The sequence below is a fragment of the Chiloscyllium punctatum genome, chromosome 5 (assembly GCF_047496795.1).
Source record: "Chiloscyllium punctatum isolate Juve2018m chromosome 5, sChiPun1.3, whole genome shotgun sequence".
In the NCBI taxonomy this organism is placed as follows: domain Eukaryota; kingdom Metazoa; phylum Chordata; class Chondrichthyes; order Orectolobiformes; family Hemiscylliidae; genus Chiloscyllium; species Chiloscyllium punctatum.
Window position 1 is genome coordinate 95,936,413 of NC_092743.1, and position 20,312 is coordinate 95,956,724.

At 43.0% G+C, this 20,312-nt stretch overlaps 1 protein-coding gene across 1 annotated transcript in view; it reads right to left on the reverse strand.

The window, feature by feature from the left end:
• The window catches only part of txndc5 (thioredoxin domain containing 5), a 32,736-nt gene extending 26,269 nt beyond the window's left edge, over nt 1-6,467 (reverse strand). Inside the window, exons 1-2 of the mRNA XM_072570814.1 lie at nt 6,059-6,467; nt 230-379 (exon numbers count right to left, since the gene is read on the reverse strand). Coding sequence (XP_072426915.1) covers nt 230-379; nt 6,059-6,234 — 326 coding nt within the window. The 5' untranslated portion in view covers nt 6,235-6,467. The remainder of the gene's footprint in view (nt 1-229; nt 380-6,058) is intronic.
• Between the last annotated feature and the right edge of the window lie 13,845 nt (nt 6,468-20,312).

The window sequence follows — 20,312 nt, forward strand, 5'->3', positions numbered from 1 at the left end:
TACTGAATAGAATAAAACTAAACTCCCCAGAATGTCATACGAGATTGTTCCACCACCCCTTCAAATCAAAATCAAGCCCCCAAAATGAACAAATCTCATATCGCCAACATCTTCAGATAGTACTGACGATTGGCAATCACTTAAGAGTGACTCATCGTTTCCAGACAAGCATGATGTCAAAAAAAAACATTTTGAGTGAAAGATCACCCTTTCAAAACACCCCACTTACGTAGGATATCCACGGACTCCTTGATCTGAACAGGTCTGTGTATCTTTGGTGCAGTCAACTTTAGCTACATTGGCTGGCGTGTTTTCCATGTTGTTATATTTGTCCCCTAGTTCATTCCATGTTGACTGAAGTCTCTGACAATGCCCACACCTGTTCAGAATAGACAGCATATTTAAGTTTTTTAAAAAGTGTACAGTGAATAGCATTAAAATTGATTAGAATCCAGAACTTAAGTCAGAAGCTTCTCTAAATTATTATACCTTTTTTCTCATTCACCGTGAATATGAAGAAACAGAACTACAGAAAGAAATTTACGGAATTTCTTCATGGTTCAGCCTAACTGCATCAAGTATTCAGTGATTCCCGGAGACCCAAGGGGAATAAAAATTTTCCTGATGTGCGATATCTACAAAGATAGGAACCTCAGGAGATGACAGTGATAGGTCATTGACAACAAATCTGGCTGGAAATGGCTGTGTATGCAGTCATGGCATTTCCACATGTGCTAGGTGCTTTTTCTTATTCACTCAGGGAACGTGGGAATCAATGGCTGTGCCAGCATTTATTTACCATCCCTTTGTGAGAAGGTGTTGGTAAGCTGCTTTCTGTATTTGCTGCAGCCCATTTGGCATAGGGTACCATCACAATGCCACTAAGGAGGGAGCGCCAGGATTTTCACTCAGCGACACTGAAGGTGCAGTTTTTTCTTATTTGCAAGTCTGGATGGTGAATGACTTGGAAAGGAACTTGTAGGTGGCAGAGTCCCATCTACCTGCTGCCCTTGTCCTTCTAGATGATAGCTGTGGATTTGGAAGGTGTTGTCTAAGAGTGTTAGGGATTCTCTGCCCTTGACATTTAATGGCATCATCATCATCACTGAAAGCTCATGGTCAACATCTTGGGATTAATATTGACAGAATGTAAATATCCCTGTGACTACAACAGCAGGTCAAAGGCTAGGAATCCTGCAGTGAATAACTCACCTCCTAGTGAGTCAAGAAGCTTGGCATCATTCAGAACAAAGCAGCCTGCTTGATTGGCACCACATCCACAAACATTTACTCCCTCCATGCTCAATAGCAGTGTGCACCAGCTACAAAGATGCATCTTGCAAACGAGGAGTCTCAGGGCCTCCTCTTCAAGCTGGTTGCTTAATTAGACTATGATCATTTATGACTGGATGTGGTAGAATTAGGAGCTTTGATATTACCTATTAGTTATTCTATCACGTAGCTATGTTATTTCTACTGTTTAGCTGCATGTAGCCCTGTGCTATAGCTTCAACAAAGTGACAACTAATTTTATGTGCTGCTCTTGGCATGTTCTCCTGCACTCTTTATTGAATCAGGCTTGTTCCCTTGGCTGGATGAGAATAGTGAAGGATATGGGCTGAGCCATGAGGTTGAACTCAATTCTCTGACAGCCCGTATCATAAATACTACAATTGAGATGTTAGATCTGTCCTAAATCTATCCCACTTAGTGTGGCAGTAATGCCACACAACTCAACAAGTCATTGTCATTGTGAATAAGGAAGTTGATCTCCACACAGACTGTCCACTAGTCACTCCTATCAATACCATCATTGCCATTTGCAGCTGTGATAAGTAGACTGTTGGTTGCAAAGACAGAGATATTCCGATCATGTTGATTCTTTCTCTGCCTGCCACAGTCCTAATCCGGCAGGTATGTCCTTCCAGACTCAGTAAGAGCAGTCAGAAGTGGTGCTATCAAGCCACTTTGTGATAGGCATTGAGAAAATATGCACCTCAGTGTTTTCTCCAAGTAGTGTTCAACAGTGGTGAATACTGATTCGTTAGCTGAGGGAGGGTAGAAGACGGTAATCAGCAGGAGGTTTTGTCATCTAACAGCCGTAAGATTTCATGTGCACTGATGTTGAGGTCTCCCATGTAACAGTCTTCCACTGTGGTCCAGCCTGAAGTAAATCTTTCCTATCAGCTCAACAGGGCATACCAAAAGGATGATGTAGGGGTTACAGCCATTCCATGGCAAAACCTCAACTCTGTCTGCAATTGCAGAGGATCAGAGATGCAAACCTGTGCCTTGCCATCCCGTGTGTCCCAGGTTAGTGCTCCAATATACTTTTCCATAATGATCAAGTAAGTAAGTACGTACTAATTTTAAGAGGGCTCTATCTTCCACAGACAATGACATCTTTTACAAAGACTTTAAAAACCATCATTTTCACTTGTAAAAGGCTGAATAAAAACTCAGCCTATTTTTTTTTAAAAACACATTTTAAATTTTTATTTTAATTCAAAATAAATCTTGAGAGTGATGTTAACGAGGCTGGCAATCTCTGGACCATTTACACTATTGCAAAGTTAAAATCCTCCCCACCCCTGAAGCAAGTCAAAAACTTTTAAACTACCAAAGATCCAATTAATCAGATGCACTCAACCATATTCCTTTTCTCCAAAAAGGTGCATAAACTGTCTGTAGTTAAGAAGGTAAAAACAATGACTGCAGATGCTGGAAACCAGATTCTGGATTAGTGGTGCTGGAAGAGCACAGCAGTTCAGGCAGCATCAAAGTAGCTTCGAAATCGACATTTTGGGCAAAAGCCCTTCATCAGGAATAAATGATGAAGGGCATTTGCCCGAAACGTCGATTTCGAAGCTACTTGGATGCTGCCTGAACTGCTGTGCTCTTCCAGCACCACTAATCCAGAAATGTAGTTAAGAAGGATCTGGTATAGCCAAAACCCAATGGAAATGTCAGATGGAATGCAGGGAGCAATACAGGTCAATTTTTGAGATTCAAATCAGCAGTAACTGCTGATTGTTATATAAGTAAAGAAAGTTGAAAAATCTAAAAGGAGGCAAAACATCATTATACAGCAGCTTAGAGGCTGGGGTCAATTTGGTTTTGCTTCCTGATGTACAAAGAAAAATATATAAACTACAGATCCCAATCATAACTTACTAATGTTAATTAGGTGGGTATGGAAAATTCCCACAGGGTCTCATTTATCTGTGCTAGCAACCAATAGCAGATCATATCTCACGTTCATATAAAAAATATACAAGATCCTATTGCCCCAGTTGGCTCCTCAGTGTACTACCTGTCCCTGATATCACATTCAAACAAACAGGGCAGACCTTGATCTTTGCTTGCGCCCACTCTCCTAGACTCACCCTGTTCTCAGCATCTCACATTCAGTTTGACCCAACTCTGCACATTCACCTATCCAGCCAGATTCAGCAGGCTGCCCAACTCAGTCAGAATGTTGAATATGCATTTTCCAACTCAAAAAAAAATGAATAGTGCAACTTAAAACTTCAATTTTCCACATATACTGGGGATCATATGCTGCATGATTAACATTTTAAATCATTAAAATTAACAGACAGGAGTTACATCTCTGACATTAATCTTTCAAGAGAAATTATGTTTGTACACATGGTTAAGAATTTCCATACATGTAGACATGCTGCGTTCACATTGTTCATAAGCCCCTAAAACTGAGCACTTGTACAATATGTCTGAAGTTATCAATATGCTCCCAACAATCTCTGTATTAGTTATAGACTTAAATTCAAACAGATGACCAGTCCTAGAGACAATGTATTCCCATTTTTACTATATTCACTGATCTATTACTTAAGAAGAACATATAGTTAATGTAAATTGATACCATGGTGCAGTCGTCATGGTATAACTCTACTTCAGAAAGCTAGAGTTCATTTGAATTTCAAACTTGCAATTATCAGAAGTAGTCAGCCAGAAATTCACTAAAAAATTATGTTATAGAAGGGCAGATACAGGAATATTAGAACAGAGGATGCCACGTAGCCCTTCAAATTGTTATCCACTTAACTAACTCCATATAGTTGTCTTTTCCCCAGTCCCCTTAATACTTGACTAACAGATATCTATCAATTTCAGTTTTTAAAGCTAAGAATTTACCAAACATTAACTGCCATTTAGGAAAAGTTTACAATTACTCTGCTCCTTTCAACCATTCAGAATCCATCATAGGTAGACCAGATAGTGAAAAGGCATTTGGTATGCTTGCCTTTATTGGTCAAGTGACCTGAGTATCAGAGTTGGGAGATCATGTTGAGGCTGTACAGGACATCGATTAGGCCACTTTCGGAATACTGCATTCAGTTCTGGTCTCCCTGCTAAAGGAAGGGTGTTGTGAAACTTGAAAAGGTTCAGAAAAGATTTACAAGGATGTTGCCAGGGTTGGAGGGTTTGAGGCCGAACAGGGTGGGGCTTTTTTCCCTGGAGCATCGGAGGCTGAGAGGTGACCTTATAGAGGCTTATAAAATCATGAAGGGCATGGATAGGGTGAATAGCCAAGGTCTTTTTCCAGGGTAGGGGAGTATAAAATTAGAGGGCATTGTTTTAAGCTGAGAGGGGAAAAGACTTAAAAGGGACCGAAGGGGCAACTTTTTCACACAGGGGGGTGGTGCATGTATGGAATGAGCTGCCAGAGGAAATGGAGGAGGCTGGTACAATTACAACATTTAAAAGGCATCTGGATGAGGACATAAAAAGGAAGGGTTTAAAGTGATATGGGCCAAAATCTGGCAAATGGGACTTATGTGGTGCTGGAAAAGCACAGGAATGAGGGATGAAGGGCTTATGCCCGAAACATCAATTCTCCTGCTCCTCGGCTGCTGCCTGACTGGCTGTGCTTTTCCAGCAACACACTTTTTGACTCTGATCTCCAGTCCTCACTTTCTTCGAGATTCATTTACGATATCTGGTCGGCATGGACAGTGGAAAAAAGGGCAGGTTTCCGTGCTATAAATCTTTATGACTCTAAATGGAAGATGAACGGATTTGCGGTGATAAATGTCAAGATTTTAAAATCAGATTTCACAGCACGAATTAAGTGAAAAAAACTAATTCAAAAATCACTCAACGTTTTCGTAAAATCAGTCATGTATCACTGTGCATCTGGCATGGATGCAATTCAAATTAAACTGGGTCTTAAAAACTTATACATTTAAATGACTGATCAAAAATTGAGTCTACACCAAGTTTTCAAAGAGTCAGCAACCAATCTGACACAGGGCTGGTTGACATCAAAAGTTGGAGGGGAAGGAAGAAGTCGAAGTCTTGAGTTCATGAGGCAGCTGTCTCAGTGTGAGGAGCTGCCCTCGCTAGATATCTCATTCATTCATTCAATGAAAACTCCAACAAGGAAGTACCAGGGAAAGGAAGTGCAGGGAATGTCAAAGTTCCATTGGGGGAGGGGAAACGGAGTAGCAAATCCCAGTTACGTTTGTAACTAAGCAAACACAGACTGTGTGCAGTGTAAAGGTTTATGATACCACCAGTTCCTTTTGCATTTGTTATCAAAAGCACCTCGCCCCAGTGAACAAACCGGGCATTAGTTTTTGTAAAACATTGTTACGTAATGTAATCTCCCATCCTTTGCTGCCACGTATACAGATCCCCCAAACAACGCGTTGGAACTACAATGGAACACAGGGTCAGACACTGACTGAAGTGAACACTCTATAAAGTAACTCGGATATAGTCTTAAACCACCCTCTCGCTTGCTTTCCTCCCCCCACCCTCACACACAACTTTTTCTGAGAGAACTGCAGCTGATCATTTTAAACTCCCACTCAACTTTCACTAACCCACCCAATGGAAAGTGTGTGACTTCCCTTTCGCCTAAAAAAGTTTTGTTTCCTCAATTTCCATAAAAAAAAAGCAACAATAAAAAAATCCGATTGCATACAATAAATGATTAACAAAAGAACATTAAACTTCCACCTCCCATAGGCATCTGAATGCAATCAATAATGATCAATTTAAAAAAAGAAAAATAGATGGCGAACTTTACCAAGGTGCAAAGAACATGATGAAGTGAGGAGCGGTCTGCACGGCATGGTTGAAGAGCTCGGCGGTGTAAAGGTGTTTGCTGTGCTCGTCCTCCTGCTCCTGTACAGAGAAGCGCAGGCTGCCCAGGAGCACAGAGACCAGTAGGGGTAAGGTGGACAGGTAACTGAATGAGGCCATCGCTCATTCAACCAACCGCACACGCACACACACACACACAAATAACAAATAAAAATAAATCCGAATCCAGTAAATCAGCAGGCAGCGCCTCTGCCTCTCTCACTGGGAAAGCCTACGTGGTGTCACTCCACTATAGCAGCCGCAAAATGAACGAAATGCAGGCAGACTCCGCGGGGAAAAGGCTGCCTGCTTTACCACAGCTTCACGCCAGTTCACAGGGTAAAGCAGCGTTCAAAAACACACACATTTATTCGCACCGCCTGAACTGTCAATCAGAGCCTCCTCGTTTCCAGTGGGTGGATCACAGGATATTGTGCAGTTTGCGTGGAGGCTTTTCGTCACTAGTATACTGCTGGCAAGGTAATGGGCAATAAACTGTAAGGAATGTGACGCTGCAACATTGAGGATGCGTTTGAATCAAACCTTGAGTGCAAATATCGATGATCACAGCATAGAAAGAGCTCATTCAGCCCGTCGTGACTGTGCTAGCTCTCCGCAAGACTAACTCAACTGGTCTCCCTCTCCCGCCTTTCCCAACGTAGTAGTGTAATTTATTTACTCATGGACTAATGATCCAAACTTATTTTGAAAGCAATGATTGGGCCTGTCTCCTGTGTAAGTAAGTTTTCCCTCACGTTCTTATTACACCGTTTGTCAAAGGTCTTAAATTTTCTGGTGCTAGGAAGGGAAATCTCTCGAAAAGCTCAGCAGGTCTAGCAGCATCTATGGAGAGAAATCAGAGTTATCAGATTTAACTTCCTCAGAACTGGGGAACGGTCACTTGACCCAAAACTTTAACTCTACTTTCTCTCCATAGATGCTGCTAGACCTGCTGAGCTTTTACAGAAATCTACGTTTTTGTTTCTGATGTACGACATCCAGAGTTCTTTCAGCCTTCTTCATTACCCTGTCTACCTGCAACTCCAATTTCAAGGAATTATGAACCTATACCCCATAGTCACTTTGTTCGGCAACACTCCTTAGGACCCTACCATTAAGTACATAAGTCCTGTCTTGATTTGCCTTACCGAAATGCAACATAGCTATAAGATAGTCACATTTGTCTAAATTAAACTCTATCTGCCATTTCTCAGTCCATTGGCCCATCTGATCAAAGTTCCATTATTCTCTGAGATAACCTTCTTCACTCTCCACTAGAATGTGGCACAGTGGCTCAGTGGTTGGCACTGCTGCCTCACAGCACCACGGTCCTGGGTTCGACCTGGTTACTTGGGTGGCTGTCTGTGTGGAGTTTGCACATTCTCCCCATGTCTGCGTGGGTTTCCTCCCACAATCCAAAGATGTGCAGCTTAGGTGAATTGGCCATGCTAAATTGCCCATAGTGTTCAGGAATGCGTAAGTTAGGTGCATTAGTCAGAGGTAAATATAGGGTAGGAGAATGGGTTTGGGTGGGTTACTCATCGGATGGTCAGTGTGAACCTGTTGGGCCGAAGGGACTGTTTCTATAATGTAGGGATTCTAATTCAAATCTGCAAACTTACTGACCATTTTTCCTATATTCACATCCAAATTATTTATATAAATGATAAAAAGTAGTGGATTCAGTACTGATCCTTGTGGCACACCACTGGTCACAGGCTAGAAAAAACACAATCCACCACTACCCAATGTCTCCTTCCTTTAAGCCTATTTATATCCAAATGGCTAGGTCTCCCTAGATTCATTTGAGGAGCTGCTGAAGATAGGGTGAGTTAAGTGGCTTCTTTCTTCACTGTACCAATTCTGTGATTCTATCAATAGGCAGATGTCATGGTGGCCATAGCTATAAGGTAGTCACTAATAAAGAATACTGGGGAAACTGCCTATCCAGAATATGGTGAAAATATGGAACACCAGGGAACTTGGCACAAATTTCATAAATCACATTTTTTAAATAAAGTTTGTAATAATTTGTATACTGCCTTGCATAAGATCTTAAAAAGGTTTATGATTAGATTACTTACATTGTGGAAACAGGCCCTTCAGCCCAACAAGTCCACACCGACCTGCCAAAGTGCAACCCACCCAACCCATTCCTCTACACCTAACACTACGGGTAATTTAGCATGGCCAATTCACCTAACCTGCACATTTTTTGGACTGTGGGAGGAAACTGACGCAGACACGGGGAGAATGTGCAAACTCCACACAGTCAGTTGCCTGAGGCGGGAATTGAAGCCGGGTCTCTGGCGCTGTGAGGCAGCAGTGCTAACCACTGTGCCACCATGCCACCCAAAACTATGTTACCTAAGTATTCCTCAAACTGTTATAATGCGGGCAATGTGGCGGTTAATCTGCACACAGGAAGGTCCTACAAATGCACTGTAATAATCACCAGATAATCTTGTGTGATGTATGTTGAGAGGTATATACTGGTCAGGGCTCTGGGTGAAAACTCCTGTGCAATATCTCATCCAAAAGACAGCACAGTAGATACTGTCTCTCAGTAATGAACCAGATTTACAGCCTTGATTTCTGTATTCAAATTTTTCAAGTGGAACTCAAATCTGCAACCTGCTGACTCGGGGTGAGAGAGTGGAAGATGTTAAAGATAGGTTTGGATCAGAAGCAGGAAGGGTGAATGCAGCTCTTCATACCCCATTGCATTCATACAGGCCTTCTCCCATCATCACTCCAGCAGATTCTGCAGTATAGAATGGATGGGGCATGGTGACACAATAGTTATTAAGTTATAGGACTGGTCAGCCAGAGGCCTAAACATGAGTTTAAAACTATTTTGAAAAAGATGTGTGGTGATTGGAACAAGGATGGACAGGTGGATCTCGTTGTATGTGAGATTCCTGATTGGAGCTGGTAAACTGGGCCAATCAGGGAGCCCTGACTGACAGAAATAAACAGGAGTTTTCAGGGAGAGGTGGGCGCCACAGGAAGTGGAGTGCATTATTTCCCCCTCCAACTCTATTTTGATTTAATCCCTGCCCTCCCCTTCACTGTTTGATCACACAGCATTGCCCTTTGATGTGAAGGGCACTGCTTGTCACTGGCCCCTCGGGTGTTTTTGTTTTCTTCCTGGTGGTGGAAACTGAATGAAGATTCGTACACCTTGTGTCTCTCACTGTGTCTCACACCTGCACACACACAACATGGGTGCTGGGGAAAACATAAGCACTACCGCAGTTAGCCGGTAAGAGAAAAAAAGAGAAAATAAATAAATAAATAAACAGGAGTTTCAGAGAGTCTCCTTACTCTAAGGACTGGCTCCGAGTGAGCTGGTCAGAGTTCATGTACTCCGCTCATGCATATAAAAGATGATGGTGTTGCCATATATCTGCTGCCCTTGTCCTTTTCAATGGAAGTGATTGTGGGTTTAGAAGGTGCTGTCTAAGGATCTTTGGTGGCTTTTTGCAATGCATTTTATAAATGGTACACACTGCTGCTACTGAGTGTCAGTGGTGGAGGGAGTGAATGCTTGTGGATGTGGTGCCAGTGAAGTGGGTTACTTTGTCCTGGGTGGTGTCAAGCTTTTTGAGTATTGTTCGAGTGGCATTCATCCAGGCAAGTGGGGGATATTCCAACACACTCCTGACTTGTGCCTTGTAGATGGCGGTCCTGTTTTGGGGAGTCAGGAAGTGAGTTACTGACTTTAGTATTCCTAGCCTCTGATCTATTCGTGTAACCACTGTGTTTAAGTGACAAATCCAGTTGCGTTTCCGGTCAATAGTAACCCCAAGGATGTTGATAGTGGAGAGTTCAGTGACAGTAATACTATTGAATGTCAAGGGGCAGTGATTAGGTTATCTGCTATTGGAGATGGTCGTTGTCTGACATTTGTGTGGTGTAAATGTTACTTGTCAGCCCAAGCCTGGATATTATCCAGATCTTGTTGCATTTGGACATGGACTGCTTCAGTATCTGAACATTGTGCTATCATCAATGAACATCCCCACTTCTGACCTTATGATGGAGGAAAGGTCATTGATGAAGCAGTTGAAGATGATTGGGCCTCGGATATACCTTGAGGAACTCCTGCAGAGATGCCGTGGAGCTGAGATGACTGACTTTCAACAACCATTACCATCTTCCTACCTGCCAAGTGTGCCTCCAACCAGCAGAGAATTGATACCCATTGATTCCAGTTTTTCTAGGGCTTCTTCAGTAGCTGCAGAATTGCATTTAATCGCAGTATGCAACCTTATGGCCTGGCATATCACTCACTTCTCAATAACCATCAAGCCTGTGGGCCACCCTTCATTCAATGACAAGTGTACCAGGAGCAACACTGTATACCCCCAAGAATGAGGTGCCAACATGGTGAAAACTACCATTTGGAACAATATGCATGCTAAACAGCAGAAGAAGCACATAGTAGAGGTAGGATTCAGATCAGACCTGAATGATGACACATAATTAAATAACTAACCCATTTCATAATAATCCCAATTCTCTATTATGGAGTAACGTGATATATCATTGCAAAGGCCAAGACTGAATTATTTGCCCCCAGCATTAGACAGAAGTGCTGAGTCAATGAGCCATCTTTGCCACCACTGAAATCATGAATAGCCAATTTCATTTATCTCATGTGGCATTAAGGAACAGTTAAAGGGCAAAGGCTAAGGGTTCCAATTTCCCCTCAGGTGTAATTCTGATGACTTGTGCTCTAGAATTATCTGTGCCTGTAGCCAAGCTAAGATAGGTGCGACAGTGACATTTACCCGACAATGTAGAAAATCCAGCACAAAAAGCAGACCAAATCTAATCTGGCTTATTACCCTTCCATTAACCTACTCCCAATCATCAACAAAGCATTTGGAAATGTCACAAACAGCAAAACTAAGTAGAAGTTACTCAGCAACAAGCTGTTTACTGATGTTCAGTATGGCTTCTGAATTGGTTGCTCATTTCCAGATATCATTACAATCTTGTTCCAAGAAGAAGAGGTGAATTACAAAGATGTGGTAAAAGTGATTGTCTTGGATGTTGTGGTTGTTGAAAGTCAAGCATCTCAACCATAGGACATCACACTGAAGTTCCTCAGGGTAGTGCCCTCAGCCTGACCATCATCAGCCACATTGTCAAGCATCTTTAGAAGTGGTCACCAAGAATTGCACAGTATTAATTTTGCAACTTTTGAAATGATGAAACAGTTTATATGCAGCTAGACCTGGGCAATATTTAGACACGAGTTAATCCTGGCAAGTCACTTAAGTACCTTGCAAGTGCCAGGCAATATCCATCTCCGAGAAGTGAGAGTCTAACCATCTTCCCAAAACATTTGATGGCATGTTCATTCCAGAAACCTCAACATCATGGAGGTCAACATTGACTAAAAGCTTGACTTGATTACACAAATTTTGTGACTACAAGTGTAGCTCAGAGGCTGGGAAATCTGTGGTGAGCAACTCACCACCTAATTGTCCAAATCCTGTCCATCGGCTGCAAGGCACTTTTCAGGACTGTGATGGAACCCCACCCCCCTACTTATCTGCATGAGAGTAGCTCCAACAGCACTCAAGAAGCCTGACTGTATCCATGAAACAGCAACCTATTTGACTGACACTCCAACCGCTAGCTTAAAAATTAACCACCCCCACCAGCAGTGCAATATGCCTACATGTGAAGCATCCACGAGAAACGTATCAAGGTTTTTTTGGAACTTACAAGATCATGACTTCCATCAAGAAGGACAAGGACAGCAGATCCATGAAAACTTCACCATCTGAAGATCCCCCTAAAGTCATACACCATCCTAACTTGGAAATGCATCACTGTAACTTCACTGTCACAAAGTCAAATCCACCTGGTTTGCAATGGCTCACCAATGTCACATCTTTTTAAATTCATTCTTGGGGTGTTAGTATCACTGGCAAAGATGGGCTTTATTGTCTATTCCTAATTACCCTTGAGAAAAAGGTGGTGAACTGCACTTATGAATTGCTACAGTCCATGTGGTGAAGGTACCTCCAATGTTTTTTTTCTGCATGGGTTTGTGACATGTTAATGATTTGCTGGTGGTTTCAGAGGGCAGTTAAGACTCAACAACATTGATATGCATCTGGAGTTGCATTGAAGCTAGGACAGGTGAGAAAGGCAGATTTTCTCCCTTGGTGAACCAGATGATTCTACAACAATCCAGTAGTTATTACTAATGAGACTGGTATTATAAATAGAGTCTAGATTAGAGTGGTGCTGGAAAAGCACAGCAGGTCAGGCAGCATCCAAGGAGCAGGAAAATCAACGTTTTGGCCAAAAGCCCTTCATCAGGAATGAAGGCAGGGAGGATCCAGGGTGGAAAGATAAATGGGAGGGGGGGGGGGGGGTGGGGCTGGAGAGAAGATAGCAAAGAGTACAATGGTGAATGGGGGTGGGAATGAAGGTGATAGGTCAGAGAGGAGGGTGGTGCGAATAGGTGGGAAGCAAGATTGGCAGGTAGGTCAGGTCATGAGGATGGTGTTGAGCTGTAAGGTTGCAACTGGGGTAAGGTGGGGGGGGGGGAGGGGATATGAGGAAACTGGTGAAGTCCACATTGATGCCCTGGGTTTGAAGTGTACTGAGGCGGAAGATGAGGTATTCTTCCTCTAGGCGTCGGGTGGTGAGGGAATGGCGGTGGAGAAGGCCCAGGACCTGCGCGTCCTCGGCAGATTGGGAGGGGGAGTTGAAATGTTGGGCCACGGGACAGTGGGGTTGATTGGTGCAGATGTCCCGGAGATGTTCCCTAAAGCGCTCTCTGACCTATCACCTTCATCCCCATCCCCATCCACCTATTGTACTCTTTGCTACCTTCCCCCCAGCCCCACCCCCCTCTCATTTACCTCTCCACTCCGGAGGCTCCCTGCCTTCATTCCAGGTGAAGGGCTTTTACCCGAAACGTCGATTTTCCTGCTCCTCGGATGCTGCCTGACCTGCTGTGCTTTTCCAGCTAATCTAGACTCTGATTTCCAGCATCTGCAGTCCTCACTTTTGCCTGGTACTATAAATATATATTTATTAAATTCTCCCAACCACAATGTTGGAACTTGCAGTCTGGAGCATTCTTCCAGATCTTTGGATTATTATTCTGGCAACATTATCACTACGCTACGATTGGCTAATGCCCACAAGAGTGTATTAAAACAAACTAATGTTTATAATAGGCCCAGATTCTGCTCCTTGTCCTCCAACAGTTCATCAATTCAAACAAAATTAGCAAAGTTAAAGCAAATGAAGCTTATTGAGCACAAGTAGGAAGGTAAAAGAGGAAGAGCTGATTTAAAACTGGAAGCTGTGCTGAATTTCAGAATGCTTCTGAGGTCATTAAGATCCAATCAGCTCTGCAATCAGAGCTCTTTTCAATCAGGCTTTGCGAGACTTGATTCATAAGGTTTTACTGTATGTTAGAGCAATGGGCCGGAGCTCTTGTGTTCAAATGGTATCGGATTTCGAAATTGCATCGAGGGAGGTAGAGATGTGGGAAAGTGTATTGAGAGAATTCCAGTGTTCAAGGCTTAGCAGCTGAAAGCCTTGTTGCCAACGGTGGAATGGTGATATTTGAGAATGTGCAAAAAGCCAGAATTGGAGGAACACAGAAATCAAGGACAGAGGATTACATACGATGCATAATCGCAGAAATACGACATTTGTTCTAACCTGTCCATGTCAGTGTTGAGCTTCACTTGAGTGCCCTCTCATCTTTCATCATATGAATCATTATTGTAACCCTTTATTCCCTTCTCCTTCATATACCTGCTTAGTTTTCCTTGAAGGATTTGACTAGTCACTTCAAACAGTCTTTGTGCTGGCTAGTTCAAAACTGTTCTTTGGGTAAAGATGTGTCTTCTGAAATTCCTATTGAACTTCTTAGTGACTATAATATACTGATAGCCTCTAGTAATACTTTATTCCTCAAAGAGAACCATTCTCCTCTATTAAACAAATGTTGTCATAGTCTCACCAGGTTAAAAATAAACCTGTTGGACTATAACCTGGTGTCATGTGATTTTTAATTTTGTCCACCCCAGCCCAACACCGGCACCACCACAAGCTCACAGGGCTGCTCACTCATTACAGAGAGACAACTAGGTTTGGATTAACCTGAGGGTCATCATACCTTAGACATGGGTGAGGTTGAGAAAGAGGCTCCTTCATAGGCTCCTTCAGCCAATGTAGGATTGAGCTTAAAAATGTGTTGCTGGAAAAGTGCAGCAGGTCAGGCAGCATCACAGGAGAAGGAGAATCGACGTTTCGGGCATAAGCCCTTCTTCAGGAATGAGGAGGATGTGCCAAGCAGGCTAAGATAAAAGGTAGGGAGGAGGGACTTGGGGGAGGGGCATTGGGAATACGATAGGTGGAAGGAGGTTAAGGTGAGGGTAATAGGCTGGAGGGGGGTGGGGGCGGAGAGGTCAGGAAGAAGATTGCAGGTCAAGAAGGCGGTGCTGAGTCTGAGGGTTGGGACTGAGAAAAGGTGAGGGCAGGGGAAATGAGAAAGCTGGAGAAATCTGCATTCATCCCTTGTGGTTGGAGGGTTCCTAGGCGGAAGATGAGGTGCTCTTCCTCCAGGCATCGTGTTGCCATGGTCTGGCGATGGAGGAGGCCAAGGACCTGCATGTCCTTGGTGGAGTGGGAGGGGGAGTTAAAGTGTTCAGCCACGGGGCGGTTGGGTTGGTTAGTGCGGGTGTCCCAGAGGTGTTCTCTGAAACATTCCACAAGTAGGCGGCCTGTCTCCCCAATGTATAGGAGGCCACATCGGGTGCAGTGGATGCAGTAAATAATGTATGTGGAGGTGCAGGTGAATTTCTGCCGGATATGGAAGGATCCCTTGGTGCCTTGGAGGGAAGTGAGGGGGGGAGGTGTGGGCACAGGTTTTGCATTTCTTGCAGTTGCAGGGGAAGGTGCTGGGAATGGAGGTTGGGTTGGTGGGGGTGTGTGGATCTGACGAGGGAGTCACGGAGGGAGTGCTCTTTCCAGAACGCTGATAGGGGTGGGGAGGGAAATATATCCTTGGTGGTGGGGTATGTTTGGAGGTGGCGGAAATGACGAAGGATGATACGATGTATCTGGAGGTTGGTGGGGTGGTAGGTGAGGACCAGTGGGGTTCTGTCCTGGTGGCGATTGGAGGGGTGGGGTTCAAGGGTGGAGGAGCGGGAAGTGGAGGAGATGCAGTGGAGAGCATCGTCAACCACGTCTGAGGGGAAATTGCGGTCTTTGAAGAAGGAGGCCATCTGGGTTGTTCGGTATTGGAATTGGTCCCCCTGGGAGCAGATGCGGTGAAGGCGAAGGAATTGGGAATATGGGAGGGCGTTTTTACAGGGGGCAGGGTGGGAGGAGGTGTAATCTAGGTAGCTGCGGGAGTCAGTCGGTTTATAGTAAACGTCCGTGTTGAGTCGGTCGTCTGAGATAGAAATGTTGGCATCACTCTGCATTACAAACTAGCTGTACAGCCAACTGAGCTAACGGTCTATCAAAACATTTCAGAATTTAATTGGCCTCAATTAGCTTAATTCTCAACCTTCGCTTTTCCAAGAGAAAGATCCAGCCTGTCAATCCTTTCTTGACTTATATATGCTCACTCAGAGATTGATAACTTTTATAAATAGATTTGACTTCCAGTTACTAGCTGAAAGACTGACACAGCAAGATTTCACATTTTTAAAATATTTAATGTAATAAGTGATGAAAAGTTGTCCAATTGGTTCTCATGTCCCCTTTTTGCCAAGTAATAACTTTAAGGAACTATCGCTGGTTCCTTAGTTTTCAGAGAGCTTCTTAAATCCATTACTAGCAGTAATTCCCATTCTGACAATTCTTCCTCCTGTGGTCATGCCATGACATATCTCCCAGAATCTGTACATGACAACAAGAAGCTTCTCTTCAGCTAAACACCATCTCCATGCCACTGGCTGCCATAGTGCACAAAATGTCAAACAGCCTCTTCCCTCTGTTGATTACACAGAACCTCATCTGTCTCACTGTTTTGGTCAATAACTTGCTGCAAAGATTGTAACCTGATTTCAAAAATGTCATCCTCTACCCTCTTTCTCTGTAGCAACATTTTTAAAATGTTAAATGTAATAAGTGACTAAAAATACTTTTGATTAGCACTGCTGCCTCACAGCGCCAGAGACCCGGGTTCAGTTCCTGTCTCAGGCAACTGTCTGTGTGGAGTTTGCACATTCTCCCCGTGTCTGCGCGGGTTTCCTCCGGGTGCTCCGGTTTCCTCCCACAGTTCAAAAGTGTGCAGGTCAGGTGAATTGGCCATGTTAAATTGCCCATAGTGTTAGGTGAAGGGGAGTGGGTTTGGGTGGGTTGCTCTTTGTAGGGTCGGTGTGTACTTGTTGGGCCGAAGGGCCTGTTTCCACACTGTAAGTAATCTAATCTAATCTAAACAAAAACACATTAATCGTGGATCCAGGTAGAAATGCTAATCAGTTATCCTTAATCCCAATGCACTTTCAGTTTTAAAGTCAATGGACAGTCATGGCATAATTGTTTACGATCTGGTAACTTCAACACCCTTCTGGGACTTTGGGTGTCTCAAAGTCTATTTATTATTCATGTCAAGTAATGACTGCTGCTGTTGACTCCAAGTGTGAATACCTTGCAGGTTATTTTTGGCAAAACAATCTGAGCCTACCTTTAATGTCTATCAATAAAATAACCAAATAATCAGGACAGCTAGCGAACACAACAATTTAATTTAACCAACGTTTAAAGCCGCAGTCCTGAATTATAATAAGCTTATAAATCTGATTATTGTAACACCATACATTTCTGACAACATTTTTGTAAGTTTCCTCCACACCCTCTCTCCGATAACTCTATATCTTTTTGATAACATGGCCACAAAACTGATGCAAAATTCTAAGGTCTAATCGATGTAGATTTAACATTACTTTTCAATTCCACTCCACTAGAAATAACACCTAGGACTTGTAAACCTAGTGGACGTTGCTGAAATAGGATAGGGTGAGGCCATGGAGGTATTTGAAAACAAAGATGAGAATTTTAAAATTGTTTGGAATCTCGTTACAGCAGTTAATCTTTGAACCCTCCTTATTCATAAATAATTTCTGTTAGATTCTGAGCACAAGGTTATCATTAGAAACACCCTTGGCTAATTGCAGCTTCAGCAACTATAGTTGTTTCATTGAGCCAGCAATACAAAATGTTATTTTAAAGCTCAGTGTTATTTATGGATTTTGGGTGCATATCAAGATGTACCACTGCCCAAGAATTTAACAAAAAGCCTTTAGCCTCATTTGCACATGAGTAAGTGCACCACTCAACTGAGACTTCAGCTTGGCAGCCTTTTAGAGTAGGAGAGCTTGAAGGGCATGTCCCCGCAGTGCAGAATGAAACTGCAGATCATTTAGGTTCCTTAAGCTTCATAATCAAATCTACTTGCACAGGCACTGGGAGGGCATCCAAGGTCATCCAGTAAAGGCGGCCCATTTCCACTGCATGAAAACCATGAGAAGTTCTGTTTTGTCATCACATCTAATCTGCAAAGAAAAACACACTTAACTTTAAGCCAAAATTAACATAGCACCAAGTTCAGGGTGAATGAGCTCAATTTGTTGAAGCCATTTCATAATCCTTCCTCTGTTCCTGGCCTGGATTTTCCTCATTAGTGCCGGAAAGACATTAACATTGTTCCGTAACAAAAACAAAATTCGTTTTTGGAACAGTTTTTAAACTGGCTGATGATTTTAAAGGTATCAAAGGATAATGGGGGGAAAGTGGGAATATGACATTGAGGTACAGGATTAGCCGTGATTATACAAAATGACAGCAGATCTGAAGGCTGAATGGTCTATTCCTGCACTTAGTTTCTTTGTTCCTATTTATACAAGAAGTAGACCTGTGATTTTCCTCAGTAAATCATCAGGGTGACCGCAGAAAGTGTTCCTGTGCTGCTTTTGAGCAACTGAAGCCATTTTGTGATTGTAATCAACTTTCTCAATGCAATGTCTGATGCTGGTGTTCCTTCAGGAGACTGCAAGCATAATCCTTAACACTGATCAGTTAAGGTCTTTTTGTTCATTATCCAGCTGAGGAAGACCCACTGTAGGTTGCAGTGGACAGAGTTGACTCTCTCCCAATAAGATAAATGTTCTTTAGGTGGCAAGCCAAGTTCATTTATATTTTTTAAAATGTATTCATTTTGTGGGATGTGGGCAGGGCTGGCTGGCCACCATTATTGCCTGTCCTGAGTTGCCTTTGAGAAGGTGTTGGTGAGCTGCCTCCTTGAACCACTGCAGTTTATCTGCTGTCAGTAGGGAGGCAATTCTAGGATTTTGACCCAGTGACAATGAAGGAACGGCAATATATTTTCAAGATAGGATTGTGAGTGGCTTGAAGGGTAACTTGAGGATGGTGGTATTCCTATATATCTGCTGCCCTTGTCCTTCTAGACGGAAGTGGCCATGGGTTTGGAAGGTGCTGTCTGAGGATCTTTGGTGAACTTCTGCTGTTCATCTTGTAGATAGTATACACTGCTGCTACAGAATGTTGGTGATGGAGGGAGCGGATGCTTATGGATGTTATGCCAGTCAAGCGGGCTGCTTTGTCCTAGATGGTGTCAAACTTCTTGAGTGTTATTGGGGCTGCACTCATCCAGGCAAGTGGAGAATATTCCATCACAGTCCTGATTGGTGCTTTGCAGATGTGGACAGGTTTTGGGGAGTCAGGGGGTGTTACTTGTTGCGGTAATCCTAGCCTCTGACCTGCTCTTGTACTACTGCATTTATGTGGTGAATCTAGTTGAGTTTCTGGTCAATGATAACCCCCAGGATGTTAACAGTTGGGGATTCAGTGATGTGTGCGGCATCATTGAATGTCAAGGGGAGTGGTTAGATCGTCTCTTATTGGTGATGGCAACAGCTTGGCATTTGTGTGGCACGAATGTTACTTGCCCCTTGTCAGCCCAAGCCTGGATGTTGTCCAGATCTTATTGCATTTATGCATGCACTGCTTCTGTATCTGAGGAGTCGTGAATGGTGCTGAACATTATGCAATCGTTGGTGAACATCCCCACTTCTGATCTTATGACAGAGGGGAGGTTATTGTTGAAGCAGGTGAAGATGGTTGGACCTGGAACATTACCCTGAGGAACTCCTGCAGAGATATCATGGAATGGAAATGACTGACCTCAGTTTCTTCAAGAACCAATGGCTAACAGCAAAGAGAAGGTAGTTTGACCTCAATCTACACATGGCTGTCATGACCACCATCAGACATTCATCTCAGGTTAACCTTCTGGTTTGATTTGACCCACTCTTCGAATTTTACATCAGTTTTGGTGGTTATATTATAAAATGATAGAGAGTTACTGGAAAGAGTGTGGAGAAGACTGACCAAAATGATAACAGAAATGTATGGTTATACAATTATCGGATTTATAAGCTTATTCTAATTTGGAGTAAGAAAGAAGCACTTGCAATTATATAGCATCTTTCATGATATCCCAAAGTACATTTCAGACTGCAAAGTGCTTCCGAAGTCTGGTCAGTGTTGCAGTAAGTATGACAACCTTGGTGCACAGCATACTTGCACAACCAGCAATTAAATGACCAGATAATCTGTTTTAGGGATGATAGTTAAGGAATAAATATCAACTTGGACACTGGCTAAAAAAATACACTCTTCAAAACAGTGCTGTAGATCTGCTGAGACTCTGAAAGCTGGCACTTCTGACACTGCAATACACCCTCAGTGCTGCCTTTAATAAGACGCTCAAAAGCTGGAAAAGCATCCACAAGATTCCGATTTAGAATCAAAAATCACTTCCAATAAAGTCACCAACAGAGGCAGTAAGCAAGTTTATCAGATGAATTGCCTGTGAGAGGTCTTTACCATTGATAGAATTTGTTTGAGCATGGAGTCCAAATGTTGCTGTAAAAAAGAGGAGCACGTTGATTTCAGTACAGGAACTTCGTTAGTTGGGCAGAAGAGCTGGATGCCATCCAGCAGCAGCATTCAGTTTGATGCTAAAACTCAGCTGACTACTCAACTCAATCACCAACGGTCACCCTAGCACAAAATATAGCCTATATCATCTTTGAACAGTGCATTTTAAGTGACATTCTTATTGAATAAATAATTAGCTGTAGTCCAGAAAGAACCAAAAGTGTGCCTCTCTC